This window comes from Cyprinodon variegatus, unplaced genomic scaffold (genome assembly GCF_000732505.1).
Source record: "Cyprinodon variegatus isolate N-32 unplaced genomic scaffold, C_variegatus-1.0 Scaffold260, whole genome shotgun sequence".
In the NCBI taxonomy this organism is placed as follows: Eukaryota; Metazoa; Chordata; class Actinopteri; order Cyprinodontiformes; family Cyprinodontidae; genus Cyprinodon; species Cyprinodon variegatus.
Window position 1 is genome coordinate 249,200 of NW_015150713.1, and position 22,572 is coordinate 271,771.

Here is a 22,572-nt window from a genome sequence, read left to right on the forward strand (position 1 = left end):
GTTAGACCAGACAGGGTGGTGGTCTGTACAGATTCCAAAGCAGTTTTAGAAAGTATTCAGGGAGAAGGAAATTATAGAAAAGATTATATAGGGGTGGCATTGATATTTGGTTATGCTGGGTTCCAGCATATGAAGGTGTAAAAGGCAATGAAAAGGCAGATAGAGGGAACAATAACAATTAAAATTCCTTTTGGGAAAGGGGAAGGTAAATCACTTATTAAGAATAAAGAAATGAAAAAATGGCAAAAGAGGTGGAACGAAGATAAGAAAGGAAACGGATCATATAAGGTTCAACAGGTATTAAATAGAATCATTAATGAGAGAAACAGAAGGGAAGAAGTAATAATGATCAGATTAAGAGTGGGTCATACCTATTTTAATGACAATTTCTATTTAATAGGGATGAAAAATAATGATAAATGTGAAGGATGTGGAGAAAAAGAAAATGTAGAACATGTACTGATGAACTGTAAAAACTTATAAACAAGAAAGGGAGAAATTGAGAAGGATGGTTGCAAATAATCTTAAAGGAATATTGGGAAATAAAGGAAATATAAAGGATATTCATAGATTAAGGAAAGCATTATTTATTTATCTACAGAATACAAATTAAAAAATACAATTTGATGTGAAGCAATGTTGCTACACACTCATGTACAGTAGGTGGCGGTATGCACCTTAAAGTTGCTTACGATCCGCCATTATAGAAAAGAAGAAGAAGGCGGCCTGCAGGTGGCGCTTTCTTCTGTAGTTGGTCGTACCAGGAGGAGAAGAAGAAACTGCGACGCGTTTGTTTCCACCGAGTCAACTCACTTGTGTCTACGGAACTTCTTCTTTTTCTGTTAGGATAAAGATAATTACGTTGTTTTTTTTATTTACCTCTGCGAAACCTTTGGTTCATGGTACCTGAGTCATTTTGGTTGTTTTGACCCAAATTGAAGCGGTTTTGCTGCTCTTTTATCTGGTAAGGCAGCTCGGGCCCCACAACACATAGCACCTATTGCTAGCTAGTTCATAGATATTTTAACAAAAATGTTTATGAATTTAAAGGACTTTTTTCTGAATGTTAAATTAAGTCTGACTGAGTCGCTGTAGCTGACAATGGTAAAGCCACGAATTGATAAACACCTTTCCAGCTGTCAACACGGAGGCTACTTTCGCTTGTGATTTAACTTGTTTCCTGGAGCTGAGCTAAAATAATCTCATGTGATCCTGCTTGTGTCGTGTCTTTAGACCACCGTGTCCCTTGTGACTCCTTAGTCGGACCTGATTCGGTGGAGTCATGAAGCTATACAGCCTCAGCGTCCTCTATAAAGGAGCCACTAAAGCCAACCTGCTCAAGGCGGCCTATGACCTGTCCTCCTTCAGCTTCTTTCAGCGCTCCAGGTCAGCCTCAATCATCTCATATTATTCCATCGATCATCTATGGAAAGCTCACCCCCTCCCCCTGCTCTATACTACAGGGATGTAATATAATAAAAATCAATAGAAAAAAAACTAAAATATTTGTTCTGTTCGCATATTTTAGATAAAAAGTTGCAGGTAAGAACAAACGAATGCCAAATAAATTTAATTGGAAATGACTGAGTGTGAATGTAGCTTTTAAAGCATATAGAAGGGGGAAAAAATCCAAACCCACCCCAAAATATATATTTTCTAAGTGACGTTGGATTGATGATCTGCCTTTCTATTGGTTAGAGTAAACATCAGCTAGCTGATTTATTAAAGACCACACTGAGTAGTTATTCTCCTTCTAAAACCCGCCTAAATATCTTCTTGTTAAAAGAGATTTTTCCTCTCTACTGTTGCCACAAGCATTCTCATATGAGTGATTACAGGAAAGTCAAGGAAACATAGCAAGCAACCATCTGATGTCTCTACAGGCTTATTCAGTAGCTGTGATTTCAACAAATTGTTTATGTCATTTTCTGGGTTTTCAATAGAATTTTTCTAACCATTTTAAATAGTAAACTTCATGAATTGATATATTTCCACAGTTTAAAAAAGGATATTCTACTTTATTTCCAGTACTATTTAGCATCCCTTCTTTTACAGTGTAAAATATTTGTTATACTGTAAGATATGAAAAATAGTTTTAGATGTTGGTCTCATGTTTTAAATCTGTTTCATCTCAATATTGGTACTTAAAAACAATTGACAACATGCTATGTAGTAGGGATGTCTCTTTCTTTAATGCAATATGAATATCACAGCTTTTAGTATTGACCTGATAAGATATTGGCACAAATTTAAATAATTTTCTAACAATTTGTAATGTGGAATGTTAGAAAAGGCTTGATTGAGCGATGTTACTCCAAAAGAGTATAATAGTCAACACCAAGAGGTAGGAGAAAATCTGATCCATTTATTAATAACCTAAGAGTTTGGCAAACTTTAAATACATGCCGATTGTTTCTATCAACATGCTTTGTTTTTGGCAGATGATCGGACTGATTTCTGATATCAATATCAGCTCAGGACATCCCTACTGTTTAGATAATTTTTGTCCACTTTATGTTTATCTTTAAGTAAAACGCAGATTCGGTATTATACTATTATTTTCCTGCGATGTTAACATTCTTATTGGGAAATTGTTGAAATTTCAACCAACTTTTTGTTTTTTTTTTTTTTTTTTTCCAAACGTCTTACTTGTACCATAATCACCAATTAGGATTACTAATGGGTCCGCAGCATAAAGTTTAAATTCATTCCAACCTTGTCTTTCTACTATAATTATTTAATGCTTTACTATGATTAATCAAATCATTGTTGGTACTTCTAGCGTTCAGGAATTTATGACCTTCACCAGTGCCTTGATTGTGGAGCGAACATCTGTGGGAACCCGTGCCTCTGTCAAAGAGCAAGGTAAGACTTGGGGTGTACTTTTAATTTGATTTATCTTGCCTTGTTTTAATTCACTCTTTCTAAATTTAGTTACCATTAGTTGCATTAACTGGTCTCATTCTGGTTACGTGATCTTTTTTATACATTGCTGTGTGAAAAAACATAACAAGGTGATCAATGATTGGTGTATATATATATATATATATATATATATTAGGGATGGAACAGTTTATGAAAACCGTCCGAACCGTTCGGTTCGACTGTCTCGGTTCGATTCGCGTGTGTTGCGTTCAGGTTCATGCGCAGCTCCTTTTTTACTGTGGCGAAGCGTGTACACTCCAGAGCAGAAGGTGGCGGTACTGTGACCAAAGCCAACCATCAGTAGTAAACAAGAAGAAGCGAAGCAGCGTAGCCGGGTGTGTGTATATATATATATATATATTTCTTAACACTTAAATTTTTTTGGAGCCTCTTTTAAAGATGATTGTTACAGCGACTCTCTTAAATGATTAAAAATGCTTTATATTAGCACCATAACAACTGAAATGTACAGTCTCTGTAAACAAATTATTTCCAAATAAAACATTTTATTTTAACATTCACCTTTACATATTATGGTTTATTTTATTTTGGTTTTCTTTTAGAGGTAAACATTCTCAAAATATCTATTTCTATCTCTTACATTCCCTTGCTTCTTTTTCACCCCCATCATTTCCTGTTTACATTCCTTTTGTTGTTTTTTTACCTTTAAGACCTGTTTTAGTTGTCTTAAAGCCATTCATAAAGAGGACTGCTTTTCAAAGTCAGTACCCTCAAGGTGAATTAAAATTCTCCTGAGTTGATTGTTTTGTATATTTTTCTGCAGAGTATCTCTGCCATGTGTACGTGAGAAATGACAACTTGAGTGCGGTGGTAATCTCAGACCATGAATACCCACAAAGGGTCTGTTTTACTCTGCTTGACAAGGTTGGTTTAAAAAAAAAAAAAAAACAGTTTTATATAATTTTGCTCCTCACTGTATTTCTATAAAAATGCATTTTGGTTTTTAGGTATTAGAGGAGTTTTCCAGGCAAGTAGACAGTATAGACTGGCCGTCTGGTAATCCTGACACTGTGAACTACAAAAGTTTGGACATTCACCTTTCAAAATACCAGGTAGGTTTATCTTCTAGTTTGGACACTACTTTATGAGTTTAAGAACTCTATTACATTTCAACTATAACTTAACCCCGAAACATCTGTTATATGTGTGGGGGGTACTCTAAAGTTTTTGCTGGTTATTGACTCATTTTGGTTTTCTTCAGAACCCCAGGGAAGCTGATGCGATGACCAAAGTGCAGGCCGAGCTGGACGAGACAAAGATCATTTTGGTAAACAAACTTTTCAAATTAATTTGAAACAATTAATGCCTTACTTTATTTTGGCATTGGAATTAATGTTGTTTTAGTTTTGAAGGTATTGAATACGTAAACCTACAGAATGCTCTGAGATGCTGAAACGTAAAGGTTTTCATAATTAGGTTTACAGCAAAAACTGCCACTTCCTTCCTTATTTTTGTGCACTGTAATAAGAAGGATGACTCAGTTGTATAATCAGATCAATCCTTCCTGAAGTCTTTGCTAATTTGTTTAAGTTGCAGTCTGGATTAGAATGCCAGCAATTAAAGTAACAGAAGGCACAATAACAACCATCTCCTTAGTGGGTGATATTAGACTTTTTATGGTGGTATAAGGCTTTGGCTTTCTATCATAGAATCTATGCTGATTTGTATTGTTAATCTACTACTTTTCATGTTTTAATTGGACCAAAATTACATTTTTAAGTATTTATTTATTTTTTTTTACAAAATAAAGCAATCAGAATCAGTATTGCTGCTATAAATATGAGTTTTATCTTTCGTGGAAGGTTCTGTGTAAATTAAGGTACCAAATCATTTGTGGAGCATAAATGTCGGTTTTATAACGTTCATAGAAACAATATTTACATCACCAGCAGCAACTTCTCTCACCATTTCAAATTTTTTACAGTTTACATTAAATCATGTTTTATTATCTGTAGCTGAAACGGATTTGATTACTTTTGGAACAGGTTTTAATTTTCCTTTAATTTTCATGCAAGTCTTCTAAAACTTTCATTCGGCTTCAGGTTCAGTTTAGGGAAAGAGTAGATATTAACCAGCAAGTAGGGCTGGGCGATATCGCCTAAGAATCTCTTTTATCCGATTTACAATTTATTTCTCAATTTTTTATTCCCCCCTAATTATAAAGGAAAGCAATAAGCACAAACGGGACACCGTGTCTTTGGCTACGCAGGGGGCACATCTCTACCACGCCGCACTTCTGTTAACAGCTAGCTTGTTCGCTATCTAGACTGGGAACCTTATCAGACAGTTTTAAAATAAGAATTTCAATACACAACCCCATTTCTTCTAATACAACTACATCTAAATAAACTCACTCAAATTAATTCCTTATATAATTTTTTTTGTTTTTATTTATTTTTAAAAAAAATTGGTTTTGAGTCCAAATCTTTCTGCTGCTCTTTCATAAAGAAAATGTTTTTGTCTGCAGCACAACACCATGGAGAGTCTGTTGGAAAGAGGAGAGAAACTGGATGATCTTGTGGCAAAGTCAGAGCACCTGGGAAACCAATCTAAAGCCTTCTATAAGACTGTAAATATGTCCGCCTCTATGATTAAAGTGGATTCATGTGTGTCTTCACTGCTACAATCAATGCTGTGGTTTTCTATTCTAGGCACGGAAACAGAACTCTTGCTGTGAAATCATGTGATGCCGCTGTCTCACCCTGGTGGATAGTTCTCTGCTTCTCCTACAACCCCCATCATGCACCACTTAGGACACCCCTACCCAACCACTAGGGTGCCGTGTTAATCCAAGATAGGAAGCAGCAAAAGGGTGGCCAATTTCAAGTGGGACTTCTGTGTGATGGGGGCTGAAGGACTGTCTAAGTTTATTGGGAGGAAGTAACCGTTTTGAGTCATGCTTAAAACCTTATTAAAGGTAAACATCTGTGTGGCTGAGAATATTTTAGCTTTGACGTAAAGTACTGCCGGTGTGTCGTTGGAACGTATTCATACCATTTAATGTTTTTCAGGTTGAATACAAACTTAATATCTTTTTCTCTTAAGCTTATTGACAGAGTATTAACCACAAATGTGCTTTTGCTTCAAATAACTGACAATCTCATAAATCAATATGTAAAAATTGGTTTTCTTGTTTCTCAAACTAATCATCCACTAGGGGGCTCTCTTCATGGTCCACAACAGCTATTGGCATTTTAAAACGTGTTATCACAACTTTGCAGACTTTTACGTGAACTTTCTAAACATCTTTGCTACATTTAGTTGCTTAACTGCCTTTTTTTTTTCTCTCTCATGTTCAATGAAGTCTTCAACATTCCTGACTTGGCTGATGTGTTGTGTGATGAGACTTAAAGCTGAAGAGAAGTAGATTTATTGTAAAATGTATGAGAATCCCAGAGCATGTTAATTGTTTCTATTACCAAAACTAATGATAAATTATCAGATTTTTACCTGCATTGGTTCTAAACTTCTCAAGATAAGGATTACCCACATTACCTATGTTACCCACCATAGTCACTGCAGACCCAGACACCTCTGGGTCTGCAGTGACTATGAGGAGCTCAGTCTTATTTAATAACACATCCCCCTTTCAGTCACTCCACTGCTGACCTTTATTCATAACATGCACAGTTTGCTTTATGTTTTAGAACAAACTGAGAAGAAAAAAATAATTTCCACTTAGTCCAAAATTGATATCTGCCTTCAGGTCTGTATTTTAGATATTTTTTTCTGCTCTCTTAAGTGTGTATATACAGTCCATTTGTGATCTAACTTCTGGCTGCAGTCTGTCGATTCTGAGTGCCTGTATATTTGTGTGTTGAGGAGCTTGTTTGTGCAGTCTGATGTTGCTTTTTCTGCTTTTACAGTGTAACATTTGGTGCAATATCTGCAGACTGTTGTGTGTGTCTCTATAAAATGGAAAGAAAAGCTGGAAATGTTTCACACCAAGAACACTTCGTTAAACTCTGATAAAGATGCTTTTATTTGGATCAACCTTGACATGAGACTTGTCTATTTTTATTTCTTCCAGAGTTTTGATTTATACTTCTGAAAACTGTTTATTGGTTTTTATACTGTAAGGTCCAGTTCAGTGGCCGCTGTGTTGAACAGCATGGATTTAACAGTATGCATTAAAAATTATGTTCCAAATACAAGTTTCACATTTGAAATAAGCTGTCATTTTCTGTCTCTCTTAACACTAGTTATTACAGCATGAACTGGTTCAGATTCTTTACAAAACACTTAGTCCTGCTCTGATTTAAAAATGCCTTTTACATTTATAAAAGTTATATATGATAATAGATTATGAAATTATCTCTTTAGATGTGTGGATGCGTTCTGACATTCCTGATAGAGAACCCGTTGTATTCTTTATTGTAAGAAACATCAGAGAAAGAGAACCTTATTTTTAAAAATTTCAGCTGATTGAGTTTTTTTTTTTTTTCTGTTTGGGAAAAAAAAAATCAGCCGTAATTAAGTGTTCTCTTTCCATTTAAACTGTAGCAATTGTTAGATATTTCTTTTTATATTTATCCAGACATCAAAACAGAAAACACGCCTTAATTTGTTAGAAAGACAAAAATGTGGTTTACTTTTATTGGAAGGGAAAATTTGCTCTATCGGGAACTGAGATTAAATTCAGAATTCTGAGAAAAAAGTCAGAATTCTGAGATTAAAGTCAGATTTATGTCTTTTTTCTCATACTGAAAAAAAAATCAGTAAACTTTTTTTGTTGTATTTCAGTAGCCATAATCATCCTCCGTAACTTGCACTAAATAACTTTAGCTAAAAATACAATTGAAAGTCTCTACAGCGTGCGCTTCACGAAGTAAAGTTGTGAAATACGACACTAAAGTAGGTCCATGAATGCAGCACAAAACACGCGAAGACTGATTGAGAATCCTGCAGCTTGGACCTCATATTTTGAACAGAAGAGAAAAACAAAGACTGAGCTATCTTTGGTAAAAGCCTATCACTAAAGGTGAGTAGCAGTAAACAGATCGCGTGTTTCTGAACAGCCAGATTATCCAGAGCTTGAATTAGTTCACGGTTTTATGGTACAGCTGCTTGAAGCTGCAAATGATCAGGAAAAAAACGCGATCGAGTTGCCTGATATTCTTTTAGTTGTTGCTCTGATAACTCCTCGTGTTTAACTTCCTACAACAAGTTTCCTCTGTTGCAGTGAACAGCGTGACCTCCTCTTTAGCTTGTCTTTATTTTTCTCTCAATTCGGTCTTATTCAATCTTAAAGCTTAGATAGAAATAGCAGGTGCTGTTCAGTAAAACCTCCACAGCAGTGAATTAATGTGCTCTGTGATTTATCCCTGCCACACTCTAATCATAATGTTCTCCTTTGTTTTTAGATGATTGACCCAAATCTCAGAGAAGAACCTTTAAATTTAAATGGTAAACTGCACATCAGCTCATCTTTCTTAGTCAATGTCCTTTAACTAAAATATGCTTTTTTTTTTCTTATTTATCCATATCTTACTCATTCCTTTATCTGTGGTTTCTTAAGCATACATTTACTGCTGAGTACTACAGTGCGTTCTGCAGCAGATAGTGTCAGTGACAACTCCTTTGGGATTGCAACATCTAGGTCAGATTTTGCAAAGACAAACAGAAGATCCTGTCTGTCTGCTTCAGGTGGATTGCATGAGTCAATATGCGTCAGGCTGAAAGGACAGCAAACAACTTAAATCAGAGGTCTTCAACAGGGGGCCCGTGGCCCCTAGGGTGTTCACGGAGGTTCTGTATGGGGGTCAACGAAAGTTTTGGTTGATTAGACTATTTTTATATTTCCCCCCAGCGATTTTTCCCACTAATTGAAATGTCTTTGAATACACTTTACAATGAATTCAACACACTGTAGTAAACAGATAAAAGGAGGCAGAAGGTGTCTTTCAGTCATCAAAGCACACATTCAGCAACACACAGGATCTCTTTCAAGCTGGGCACCATTTCATTTACAACACCTGTCCCATCAACCAGGAATCAGAATCAGAAATACTTTAATAATCCCAGGGGGAAATTACTTTTGTTACATTACTCCATATGTAATAGAGTGACTATAGGACCAGTTTAATATAACACAATTTCATACAATACATATAATTAGGGGTTCCCTGCTCCATCTTGCCATCAGTTTGGGGGTCCTTGGCCTGGAAAACGTTGAAGACCCCTGCCTTATGTGATAAGCAGTGTAACAGAGAATAACTTTATTTACAGAAAACATTTTTTAATTGGTGCAACGTTTCTTTAACATCTAATAATTTTGAAGTTTAGTGGTTATTATTTAGTCCTAATATAGCAGCTTGCTATAGAAAAAAAAAGAAAAGAAAAAGAGTCCAGGACCAGTGTTTGCCCAAATATAGTAACACCTCACTCCTGACATCTTCTGGCAGTGACGTCACAGCACGGTAAGCCTAGCACCATTCTCCCTGCTTTACAAGCAAATTCAATGGGAGCTACTGGACACGCTTGCAATCAACAACAATTATTTTAGATTTGGAGAGGACTTCACCGTTGAAATTCGTGCGAGCTATAGTTAAAGTGGCAATGCCCACGTGCATTAGCCTAGTAAACTAGCCGTACCTGCCAGCGGCCAAAATCATTTTTGCCTGCAAATTACACATTTAATTTCACATTCAGTCTGGTTTATCAGGTTACATGTGCATGGCAGTAGGATGTTGTAATATTTCAGGTAAAAGTGAAAAAAATTAGTTATTTCACCTTTCCAATTCATGATATTCCATGGATGGGTTACTGCGGTCCTGGTCGTTGGATTGCCAACTTGAAGAGGGAGGATTTGCCATCAAACTTCTGGCCAGAGAAAAAACATGTAATATGTAGCCAACATTTCAAATAATGTTTTTAAGATGACTTGGATAATAGCGCGTTGTGACAAACACCAGATGCAGCTCTGGAACTTGATCAACAGCCGATACCGCACCGTGACGTCACAAACTTGTAGGTGGCAGTAGTGTTCTTTGCCAAACATGGATGTCACCAGTAAAGCACATTTAAAGGAAATTACTCTTAATTAAAACACTTATCATTTATTGAACAGTATGTAATAATTTCATATTTAAATAATTTTCAGAAGTTTGAATTCTGAATATGACCGGATTTTTCCTTTAAAGAAATCTAATTTTCTTTATTTTAGAGAATAAAAACCGAATAGCACAAAATCTCATTTAGGTTTTACATTACAATATAAAACTTGACAATTTCATCTATGTTGATTTAGATTTTTTTTGTTTTAGAGTTGGCTTTGTAGCAATGTTTTAACTTTTAATGTTTCTCTGTCTTTGTTTATCACTAGTTACCACTGCAGTTGCCACCCATTCTTCTCAAACAGAGGATTCATTAACCAGGAGCAGCGGGATCATACCTGGTCAGCAGCACTTTGTTTTAAAGTAGACATTTTTTATTCTCTTTAGTTTAATTTGGTACAGCAAAGGAAACATTTGTCAGGAAAAACAAAACAAAAACATGGTGTCATGAGTAATGAATAATGAAAAACATCAGATGAAATGGAGTTTGGTATTTCTTTTAGATAAATAATCGTAATCTCACTAAAGACTTTTTATCCTGCCTGGAAAACTTTGGTTTTCAATTCACAGATTTCCCCACACAAATAAAAGGACATGCTCTGGATTTAATCTGCTCCTGTGGTCTCAGACCTACCACCTGCATTACTTCTTTTCATTTGAAATCTCTCCTAGACTCATACAATTTGGAAACATTAAGGACAACAAAATGGACTCCTCCTCACACCCTTAGAACTCTGCTTCCAGACCTGTCTTTCACCGCTGACCAGCTCGCATCTCCGTATAACAACAGTTTGAATAATATTCTGGACTCTCTGGTTCCAGTGAAAGCTTGATCAGTTGCTTTCTACCACTCTATCCCCTGGTTTACCCTAAAATCATATCCATGAAAGCTAAATGTTGTCAACTTGAATAGCTTTATTACAAAAGCGGTCTGGAAATTCACATTTCTACAAAGCTCACATAGAGCAATATAAGGCATTAATTACTTAAACTATATCCTGTTACTTTTCTGGTGTAATCTGCTCCAATGAAGGTAACGCAAAAACTTTGCTTTTACTGTTTAAGATTCCATTCATTCCATCACATCCCTCCAGTCTGGCAGGAACCTCACTGGCTCCCTGTCAAATTCAGAATACAATCCAAAAGTCCTTCAAGTTCATCTATAATCTCTCTCCCCCATACCTTACAGATTTCTTTCAGATTGCTACCCCTTATCTCTTCCATCCACCATATTTAACCACTGGCCCTCCTCTTCACCATGATAACTTTTTTCTTGCTCTGCTCCCAAACTGTGGAATCCATTATACTGATACTTTACTTGTTTAAATCAAGGCTAAAAACGAATTTGTCCCAGACTGCTTATCTTCACTGATAATGCAAATGTGTACTACAGTACATTTGTTAAAGATGTTTGAACAGTTATTTTGTCTCAAGTTTTTTGATCTGGCACATTTTCATATTAAAGGTTATTAGGGCATTACTGGAGATCCCACTGCGGCATTCACTGGATCCCATTCTTATAAAACTGATGTAGGATAATTGTCTACATTATCATCTAAAAGCATGTAGATTCACTTTAGTGGTACTGTATTTAAAGCTTGTATCCATTGAATTTTTTATCAAGGAAGTGGACTGTTGTATAGAGCTTTTTCTTAGAAGCTCTCTACTCTAGAAACTTTCTGCTTCTTCTCTCTAGGAACCATGTTACTGTTTTAAAATGACTGAAAAGAAGCTAATTACTTGCAACGTTATAACACCCTACTGTTTTTAAAGTGTCTAAATATCTTTTTCAGGTACAATTGCAGCCTCAGTTTTCATTGCCTTCTTGCTTGCACTCTACGCCACTCTCTGGAAGTGCATGATGTCACCACCAACTCGGTAAAACTATGACACAGGTGGACTCATGGGCTTTTTGGAGCTTCAATTTGGTTTCCTTCAGAGTTGCCGATCTTATTGGCTCCCATTTGCTCCCAAACCTGATTTTGTATATTTCTACACTTTGAACATTGGCTCATTGGAAAAAAAAGAAAAGAAAAACACACCTCTTCTTATAAGTACTGCTCATAAGGATTTTGGTGTAGGTATTATTACTTTTTTTTTCTCTTACAGAAAGAAAAGTAAGCGGAGGATAAGGGCACAACAGAAGAGGTCTTCTCTTCAGCATCTTTAAACCAGTCAATGAAGATCAGGAAGCACATATGTTATGGATTGGCAAGTCTGCCTGAGCAGTGGTTACTGGCGACCTTTTTAACTCAAAGGTGATGATGATGTAAATAGTTGTGGCAGGTCAGATTGTGCTCTTTTTTTCCTTTGATGTTTTACTTGGGAGGCAGAGGCCCAGGAAGAACTTTTTTCTTGTGTAGAGATGAGTATTATGAAAGACTTGTCTGTTTTTTATGGTAATTTTTGTACAAATAAAACTTTTTTGCAAATGTGCCATGGTCTATTTGGACAGCATCTCCAAAGAGTCAAAGAAAACCACAGATTGGAGATTAGAAAGCAAGTGTACACAGCTACCTAGAGTGTACCAGCTAGCTAGAGCTAGAGCTGAAGCAACATCCTCTAGCAAGCCAGCAGGGGGTGGTGTCAGCCTTTTTTAACATTATGAGAGACTGACCCTGCCTCAGGGAACAACAGCTGGTTATTCCCTGTCACATAACATGAGTGACGAAGATGGAAGCCCGCCGTCAAAAACCAATCAGGGTCATCCTTATAAGGGTTAGAGCAATGCACTTGTGCTCCGAGAAGGTTGCAAGTGTCTGGTTGGATCCCCACAGCCTACACTCTGGGTTCTTAAGCGAAACCATTAACCCCACACTGCTCCCCGGGGTGCCACACAATGGCAGCCCACTGACCCCAAAGGGGATGGGTTAAATGCAAAGTTAATTTCCCCATTGTGGGACAATAAAAATATTTACATAACTTAAAATTGTCTGATAACAAAAGACTAATTGTATACAAACACTTGACTAAGTTGGCTCAATGTCCATCTTTTGAGTAGACCTACAGGCAGAGAATCCATCCTGCATAATATGCTGTCTATAGAGCTGACATCTGCCAGGCTGCTTTGACCAAAAAAGTTGTGACAGTTCTTACCTTCAGAGCATTGTTTTCGACTTGAGGACATCACATAGATGTCTTGTCCCAACCTATGTATGAGCGTGGAATGCGCTCCAGAGGGCAAAGGACCTATCATGATACTGTCAGGTAAAAAGTCTGATAATTTAAAGAGAGTATTCTAGGGTTTCTAAGGCCATCATCTGGCCCATATTACTTTGTCTTTAAGACACTTAAGCATCAATGGTTTCACACTTTTTAACTTTCAGTGACAACAAATTAGAGGTTGTGGTATTATATTCCTGCAGCTCCTGTGAGCCATCTCCTCTTGGGCCCTTTAGTGTTTTTATCACATTTCACAGCTGGCATAAATAAAGCTGACTCCTTCAAAATGACATTTTGAAGCAGTAATTCATGCCTTCATGACAACTCAGTTTGATTATTGATATTGTTCTCTACATTGGAATCAACCAGTCGACCCTCAAGCGCTCTAAAGTCCCTAAATTATTGAACAATCGCCCGTTTTATATTAGAAATTTGTCTTTCATTGTCTTTCATTGTTCATGTTTTTAAAACTTGCCTATAGACACATTCTTGTTTCTTAGCTTTAACATATGTTGAGACTGTTGCCGTATTATGTTTTATTAATTCCATTATCATTGTTCTTTTTCATATTCTTTGTTGATTCTTGTGCACTGTCAGGCCTAATAACTGAACTGACCGGGCATAACATTATGATACCTAATAATTGAATTCAGATTATATTCCTGAAATAAGCACATTTAAAACTAATAGGTTGCACAAGGGATGGGTGGGCCAAACTTATCACTCTACCTTACAAAGTAAAGCTTGGGAGGCAGCTATCTTAATACACAAATCTTTACCCGTTAAGTTTTTCTGCACTGCTTTTAAGCCTTTCAGACTTCCAGTTTTTAAAATATTATCAGTTGGATGGCAAAGGGAGGAGCTTGCCCCAGGTGTCTTTCATGTGAAACCATAGCTGGTTTCAATGATGAAATAGTGGTGGTTAACCTACCGTCTGGCTGTTTTTTAAAAGATGAGCGTTATGCATTTCACAGAACTGATGCTTATCTTTTAAACTGTGCGTGAGAGTGAAAGCCATTGCATCCATTTAATGCTCTTTATATAAAAACAAATCTTGTGTAAGAAAAAAATGTTAAAGGAAAGCTCTGTTTACACCTTAAAGCTTTCTCTCTCCAGTTCTTTTTCCTGAAAAGAGATCTCTCAGGAAAAACTTTTTAAATAACACTTCATAATGTATATGCATTAAATAATAATGAGACATGACATCAGATTCTGATAGAAATTGTAATCTTACTCAGAGAGGATTGCGTTCCCAAAACTCTGCACTTCACAGTTCCTGAAACTGCTGTATTTCGACTCCATCTCCTCTATGCAAAGTGTCCAGCTATAGTTCATTGAAAATCTCTCCATAAAAAGGTGCCCCGATGTAGAACAGTAAAAGAAAACAAAAAAACTTTTCTAGCATCCCAAGAACCCTTCAATAGTCTGTTGTAGATTGTCTGCATATCTAAACCCCTGACTAGATGCAAAAATTTGCAGGAAACCTAACATGTTCCCATATGTGTTTTATCTAATAAGCTGTGGTATATAGTCTGCAGTTCCATCTAATTCAGTGATTGCAGCTACAGGTGAAGTAAATGCAGGTATTTTTGATTACCTCATGCATCGAATGTGTGGTTACCCAGTCCAATCATTAAAAATGTAGCTTCTGTAAAGCAAATGATGAAACAAATTATTACATCTTCCAATATAAGCAATATTGATTATTAATGAGTTAATTGTGCATATGGCACTTCAATATCAGGCCCAGGATCTAAAACTTTACAATTTTTAACTGCAAGCTGATTTAAAATTTGCTTTACAGAAGCTATATTTTTAATGATTGGACTGGGTAACCACACATTCGATGCATGAGGTAATGAGAATACCTGCATTTACTTCACCTGTAGCTGCAATCAATGAATTAGATGGAACTGCAGACTATATACGGTGACTTATTAGATAAAACACATATGGGAACATGTTAGGTTCCCTGCAAATTTTTGCATGTGGTTCAGATATGCAGACAGTCTACAACAGACTATTGAAGGGTTCTGGGGATGCTGGAAGAGTTTTTTTGTTTTCTTTTTCTATTCTACATCGGGGCACCTTTTTATGGAGATATTTTCAATGAACTATAGCTGGACACTTTGCATAGAGGAGATGGAGTCGAATACAGCAGTTTCAGGAACTGTGAACTGCTGAGTTTTGGGAAGGCAGAAACAAGTCAGAGTGCAATCCTGTGTTCTGAAGAGATGAACATTTAAATATGACATTTCATTTGAAGGAACGACTCCTTCTGATTCCTGCTGCCTCAGTGATATAAGGCTGATCATACAGGTAAGGCTTATCCTGCAGGGGGTGTAGGGTCACCTTGGCCCCAAAACTATTATGGTTCAAAGCTGCTGTGGTAACAGAGGGTAACCTAATGGACTTGTCCTAACATTGAACTGTTTTGCATGTTGGAGAGGATCAATGCTTCAAGAGACACTTTCTCTTCCAAGACCAGTTGCTGGATGGCTCCTGACCAGTTTCCCCACATATAGATCCACTCATATAGATTCATAAATTAACTCACTAAGACACACACTCATAGTTTCAGACATTTAGGACTTGCAAAGGTCCACGTGGGAATTACGTTCTTTCATACACTGACATTCAAAGCTACTAAGTCTGACGAGGGAATTTTAAAGGGGGGATCAGTGCCAAGCTGGTTATTCTTAGAGATTGAATAACTTTTATCACTTTCAGTGGGGAGAGGATAAGAGTGAACTAAAATTGCGTTTAAGTATGCTGTGATTAGCTGTAGGCTTCAGATTAAAAATAGTTTCAAAGTTTTCCTTACATTAAACTTGAATTGAATGTTAAAATGTGTGAAGCAGGGTTAAATGCTTTCTAAATATCTGTAGATTTATTTACAGCTTTGATGTACATCCTTAAAGGAGATTAATCCATGTTAGTTGTGGTGATTTCAGCTTATATGCACGAAATAATGAGCTGAGACATCAATAGGATGTTCAGGCTGAATACATTCTGTTACAGATAACCTTCAGCTGCCAGCCATTGAAAGGTCAGACATGTTTGATGTTTTCTGATTAGATCCTGAAACAATCTGCTGAATAAACATTCGGATGACAGATCATTTAAATGTAATGATATTAATGAAGACTTTAGAGATAAAGTGAAAGTAATTGTGGATAAGAATATCTGGTTGTGACTGCACTTAAGTACTGAGTAAATGATGAATTACTCAGTAAAGACAGTGCTTATCTTGATAAGAACAGTAATTGAACTTTCTTGTGTGTCGGAGGATCCTGGAGGAACGGATTGCTGTACTGTGATGTGAGCCATGAGGACCACCACGTGGATTCAGCATCTACACTGCCATTGGACAGCATGGAGACCAAAGGGGCTGTGGAGGAGACCATATGAGACTCTGATTGATTGATTGTTGAGTGATAGAGACACTGAAAGAATTTGGGGAATAGACAGCTTTTGTCACTTGCCTTTAACTCGGACTAGGATAATTCTTGATTTTTACTCATTGTGATTTATGTGATTGATTCATTTTAATTTGTTTCGATGATGAACATGGAAACATTTTGCTCCAGACCCACCTTTGCTTTGATAAAGAAAGACTCAGAACCTGACTGGCTTAAAGGTTCTTTAATTGGTGATGATAATTGTCAGATTCAAAACGGGTTTTTTTCTTGCTCAGATTGGCTGAGAGTGGGATTTCCCTGGGGTCACCCATGTTTTTACTACCTTCTAGATAAGGTAGGCTTTCCCGGTGGAGAGCAGCCCGGCCTTTCCTGTGACGTCCCCTACTGTGACTGAATGATTGGTAAATTTAGGCGGATGGTTTATCCATGATGAGCGGTCACACTTAGGAGGCCTCCAGGTGGGAGTGAGAGTAGATGAGTTTGACCTTATTACAGTTATAGGCTTAGGTGAGCTAGTCTAATGTAAATTAAAATAATGTTCACATAGGAATCTAAAACAGCCTTCCTTTAATTAGATGAAACCCAAATTGTAGTTAAATGCTGAAACTGTGGTCTTGAGTGACAACATTTGGTCTGTGAAGTTTTGATTGTGATAACTTTTGATCCCTGATTAATGCTACATCATCAGGGGGACTATTGATTGTTTATTCCATGATTATATGATGAAAGAAACAGTGCTTAAAGTTTTTCTTCTATTTTAATATCCTTTTCATGAGCAGACATAAATGGGTTTGTGGACATACAATTTTTGTTTTAAAGGTGACTTTAAAAATGTGACCTTTTCAGGGGGAACTGTTAGGATAATTATAATTGATGATGTGTGAGTTTTTTACACCCTAATATTACCTGCCTGTTGTGTTTCAGAATTGATGTTTTCCCCAGTAGTTAATCTAATTAAGACAGTTCCTCTGTCCGAATATACAGTTATAATCTTCATTTTGTACATTGCAAAGATTTGGGAATGGAATGAGAGCGGTGTCCTTCAGCTAAGAACGAAGTGTAATATTTTGATAAGGCTGGTGCCATGGATGTCTCCTCCTCTGCAAACATGTATGATGTAATGATGTGATGATGTGGCATACTGGAGATGTATAACGTGCTTCCCCTACTGTTTATTGGGGCCTCTTCACGAGAAGTGAGCCCGGTTGGTAAGCAGCTGCCTTCTGAGTTACAGAGGGCAGCTGCATGCATGTAATCTTACTCTCTGAGTAAGATTACAATTTCTATCAGAATCTGATGTCATGTCTTATTATTATTTAATGCATTTTCATTATGAAGTGTTATTTAAAAAGTTTTTTCTTGAGAGATCTCTTTTCAGGAAAAAGAACTGGAGAGAGAAAGCTTTAAGGTGTAAACAGAGCTTTCCTTTAAAAATTTTTTCTTACACAAGATTTGTTTTTATATATCAAGAGCATTAAATGGATGCAATGGCTTTCACTCTCACGCACAGTTTAAAAGATAAGCATCAGTTCTGTGAAATGCATAACGCTCATCTTTTAAAAAACAGCCAGACGGTAGGTTAACCACCACTATTTCATCATTGAAACCGGCGATTGTTTCACATGAAAGACACCTGGGGAAGCTCCTCCCTTTGCCATCCAACTGATAATATTTTAAAAACTGGAAGTCTGAAAGGCTTAAAAGCAGTGCAGAAAAACTTAACGGGTACAGATTTGTGTATTAAAATAGCTGCCTCCCAAGCTTTACTTTGTAAGGTAGAGGGATAAGTTTGGCCCACCCATCCCTTGTGCAACCTATTAGTTTTAAATGTGCTTATTTCAGGAATATAATCTGAATTCAATTATTAGGTATCATAATGTTATGCCCGGTCAGTTCAGTTATTAGGCCTGATAGTGCACAAGAATCAACAAAGAATATGAAAAAGAACAACGATAATGGAAATAATAAAACATAATAATACGGCAACAGTCTCAACATATGTTAAAGCTAAGAAACAAGAATGTGTCTATAGGCAAGTTTTATAAATATGAACAAGGAAAGACAATTCTAATATAAAACGGGCGATTGTTCAATAATCTAGGGACTTTAGAGCGCTTGAGGGTCGACTGGTTGATTCCAATGTAGAGAACAATATCAATAATCAAACTGAGTTGTCATGAAGGCATGAATTACTGCTTCAAAATGTCATTTTGAAGGAGTCAGCTTTATTTATGCCAGCTGTGAAATGTGATAAAAACACTAAAGGGCCCAAGAGGAGATGGCTCACAGGAGCTGCAGGAATATAATACCACAACCTCTAATTTGTTGTCACTGAAAGTTAAAAAGTGTGAAACCATTGATGCTTAAGTGTCTTAAAGACAAAGTAATATGGGCTCAATTGAACAGGCTTCTTTTCTAAGTAGCATTTATTGCTGGAGTTGCATCAAAAGTGTCAATAGCCACAGCTTCTTGACTAGTTTAAACAACTTTTAACTTATTTTTTAACACATGGGTAGCTTATGAGCAACTGCTTTATACTTGTGCAATAACTCTCACTTGTTTATAGTGAAATAGGTGTTTTTTCTTTGTAACTGAGGGATTACAAACAAGGAACTACGATAAGTAGGAAATTGTGAACTTTTCTTTTCCAACAGTGTCTAACCTTTGTTTTTCTTCTCCAATGAACTAATCTAAAAAAAATCCATAGACCAACATAAAGTGGCATGTATTTTTCAATTTGCATTATTTGCAGACTGCAAGTAATGCTGATTGTTTTCTGTAAAGTATATCTTTATCAAAAATGTTGCTGGTGAATTTTATTTTTTTTGTCAACAGATACCTAGATTGTGGATGTCAGTAACCCAGTCTTAATTAAACTCTTTCTTAACTGTTTTCCTGATGTATGTATTGTGTTATGGTTTTCACTTTCATGATACTGTTTGCATACTAATGTTCCCTTGTTAGAGTAAGGAATGCAGTGAGGGTATATTGAAATGCATGCCAAACTTTCATCATGTATTATTTTATATTGGCCTATTATAATAAATCTGACATAAGAATATTAAACGTTTTACTACTATGTGTGACCTAAAAACCAGATGGTTTCACCAGAGATTCAGATCAACTTTCGGCGTCACATTTCCTTTATTTGCCAAACAATTTAGTCCAGTTTTTGATAGCGTTTCTGCTTATCCCCATCTTGCATCTTTCATTTTTCTTTTTCTAACTCTAACTTTACATCCTGTAGATAAAATGGTGGAAATCTAGTTCCCTCCATGTCTGTCATGACCTTTCCACTTAGTTCATTTCATTGGTTGTAGATACATCTCTAAATTACAATGTAATCTAAATCTGATCTATAGAGGTTCCACCATGCAACTTACATGCATAAAGGATCTATTTTTAACATCATCGTGCAAGATGCTATAGCCCAAGTTTAGTGGAATCTATGCCTTACTTAATCTGGTCTGTTTGAGAAGAAAGGTGATCCAACACCATTAGGTACTGTATCATAATGTTATGCCTGGTCATTTTAGTTATTAGACCTGATGGAGCCTCTTTTCCTACTTTTATATACATGCCTTTTTGTAGGATTTGTTCAAGCATTGAAAGGAGGACTCACAGACTTCATGCTTAAGTCAAAGCTTGATTTTATTTTTATTGCCAGCTACATACATTGTAAAAAACAAATAAATCTTAATCATGAAGTCCTATCATTATTAAAATGCTCCTGGCTTTGAAGATCAAACTGCAAGATGCCAGAACTGGAGCCAACATACCTCAGGATTTCTAGTGGTTTATTCACCATTGCAAAATCTTAATCAAAACACATTTAGCATTACCTAGATCTATTAATTCCAATGTAATCTGTTTGCATTATTTGGTTAAATATGTCAAATTTTCTTAAAAACAAAATAATGGTGTAGCACACAAATAGGCCTGCAGGTTTATCACTAATGGAACATTCACGATAAGCTTGTCTACATAATCAGTTTGGAATGCTCTGACTCTGGTTTGACAGTCTGCATAGAAAAACACTTTAACGTATTGGTTACCATTTGCTGAAGGAAGAAAAGGCATCTTTAGCATGATATATGTTTTTTTAGTTTTAGTTGAAGGTCAATAGTGTTGTAGCAAAGACCACACCAACAAAGACTAAGGATTACCAAGACAAGGCCAAGACCTTTAGAGGCCGAGAACAAGACATTTATGAATTGTCTCTCTAAAGTTCCTTGTTTACATGTTGTGAATGTGCGCTATATAAATAAAGTGAATTCAATTGAAGTTTTGAGTTAGAGAATAAGGCCTTATATGGATTTGATCTTGGCCTCTAAAGGACTTAGCCATGTCTCAGAACTCCTTGGTCTCAGGTGGTGTGGCTTAACTTAAACACTAAGCGACAAATCAATAATGGAGAGAAATTCAACAAAAGTTACTGAAATCTGACAGATGTTCAGTAAGGAAAATAACTATTAAGCAAGAGCATGTTAGAAAACTGTGTCCATTCTGAATCCAAATATTCAAGTGGGATTTTTAACTTTTTTGCAACAATACACAACAAAAACAACTACAGTAACTGCAGAGTTTGAAATTGAATGAGTAGGGAGGGAATATGTCTCCTTTGATTACCCCTCACAGACTGCCAAGTTCTAACAGTTCTTTCCTTTCTGGACCAGTTCTGTGATTTTGGGAAATCACATAGTGTCCACATAGTCCAAACTTGTTATTGAGCTTGTAATGTGCTTCAGTGACCTGGGGCTCTAACTTACTGGTTTCTGCTGTTCTGATTTTTATTTACAAAAGATACATTTAGCATAAAATAAACAGAATGGCAGGAATGTAACAGGTTTCAATCTCATGTACAAAATGATAAACAACTCGAAAGATAAGAATCAGCTCAGATGAACATAAGATAAAATCATTTTGAAAAACAGCCACATGGTAAGAAAACCACTGACATTACATGAAACTAGTAGTGGTTTTCACATGACTTAAGCGCTGGGTAAGCTCCTCCTTCTGCAGCCCTCTGAAGATCAACATGTAAGAAACTGAGTATGGGGCACAATAAAATGCAATGCAGAAAGCGTTCAACTTAATCTCCCTTTACTCTCTAACATGGAGGGGAAACCTTTTCAACAACAGGAGAGCCAACTTCCTGGGAACTGCACATGCAGATACACAATAGAAAATGTGTTAAATTCACAACTGACAGATTTATCATCTGATACTTGTTCAACCTCCTTGATCCACTTAAAACAAAAACACTAGCGATAGTAACTCTAGTTTAACTGACATTGTTTTGGTTAAGTGAGGGCAGCAAAACACTTCTCAAATTCATTTGTTCTGCACATGATTGAACTTCTGTGGTTAAAGTTCTTTGTAAATGCAAACTTGTGATTAGCAATATAAGTACACAAAAATATTATGATTATAATATTACAATTAAAACGCATATAAATGGAGCTCTCTTGCTCTCGCAAAATTCCCTTCATGTTAAAAGCAACAAGAGCAATAGCTTCTTGACTTGTTTTAACCACAATAATCAAACTGAGTGGTTTGTTTCAACACATCAGTAGCTTATGAGCAACTGTTTTATACTTTCACAATAACTCACACTTGTTTACAGTGAAATGGATGTATTTCCTTTGTCACTGACAGGAATTACAAATCAGCAACTATGATTAGCAGGAATTTGGGAAGTTGACTTTTCCAGCGGCATTCAACACTTTATAGGACACTCAGAAAAATACTTTGAAATGCAAACGGTCAAGTCAGGAGTGTTACTGGAGGACAAAACAAGATAATATTACTTTGTAACATAAAAAAAAAAAAAACTATTTTCATGGCAAAAATGAAGATTAATGTGATTACCAAAAACAGTCACTTTGCTCTAAAACAGTTTAAAAAAATACAAAGAATCCATCTTTAAGAAATTTGTGAACAAAACTTACAGAATTTTTTTTTTGTTACAACATTAGAACATTAAT

The 22,572-nt window shown here is 36.2% G+C and overlaps 1 protein-coding gene and 1 long non-coding RNA gene across 2 annotated transcripts; both read left to right on the forward strand.

Annotated features, from left to right (window-relative positions):
- Positions 1 to 753: 753 nt before the first annotated feature.
- Positions 754 to 7,100, forward strand: ykt6 (YKT6 v-SNARE homolog (S. cerevisiae)). The gene is made up of 8 exons (XM_015382616.1): positions 754 to 964; positions 1,234 to 1,386; positions 2,783 to 2,865; positions 3,710 to 3,810; positions 3,894 to 3,998; positions 4,148 to 4,213; positions 5,414 to 5,515; positions 5,598 to 7,100. Exons 2-8 carry the CDS (start codon positions 1,283 to 1,285, stop codon positions 5,631 to 5,633), a joined length of 597 nt encoding a protein of 198 aa, XP_015238102.1. The 5' UTR covers positions 754 to 964; positions 1,234 to 1,282; the 3' UTR covers positions 5,634 to 7,100.
- A 625-nt stretch (positions 7,101 to 7,725) lies between these two features.
- LOC107089694 lies at positions 7,726 to 14,435 on the forward strand. The gene is made up of 5 exons (XR_001481447.1): positions 7,726 to 7,927; positions 8,310 to 8,352; positions 10,271 to 10,342; positions 11,795 to 11,879; positions 12,111 to 14,435. It is a non-coding gene; the product is annotated as an uncharacterized LOC107089694 (long non-coding RNA).
- Positions 14,436 to 22,572: the final 8,137 nt, after the last annotated feature.

Excerpts from the sequence above, each read along its gene's own strand:
- ykt6 (XM_015382616.1), top strand. The coding sequence starts at position 1,283 with ATGAAGCTATACAGCCTCAGCGTCCTCTATAAAGGAGCCACTAAAGCC. Across the intron at positions 3,811-3,893 it reads GTTTTACTCTGCTTGACAAG|GTATTAGAGGAGTTTTCCAG; the intron begins GTTGGTTTAAAA and ends TTTGGTTTTTAG. Across the intron at positions 5,516-5,597 it reads CTAAAGCCTTCTATAAGACT|GCACGGAAACAGAACTCTTG; the intron begins GTAAATATGTCC and ends TTTCTATTCTAG.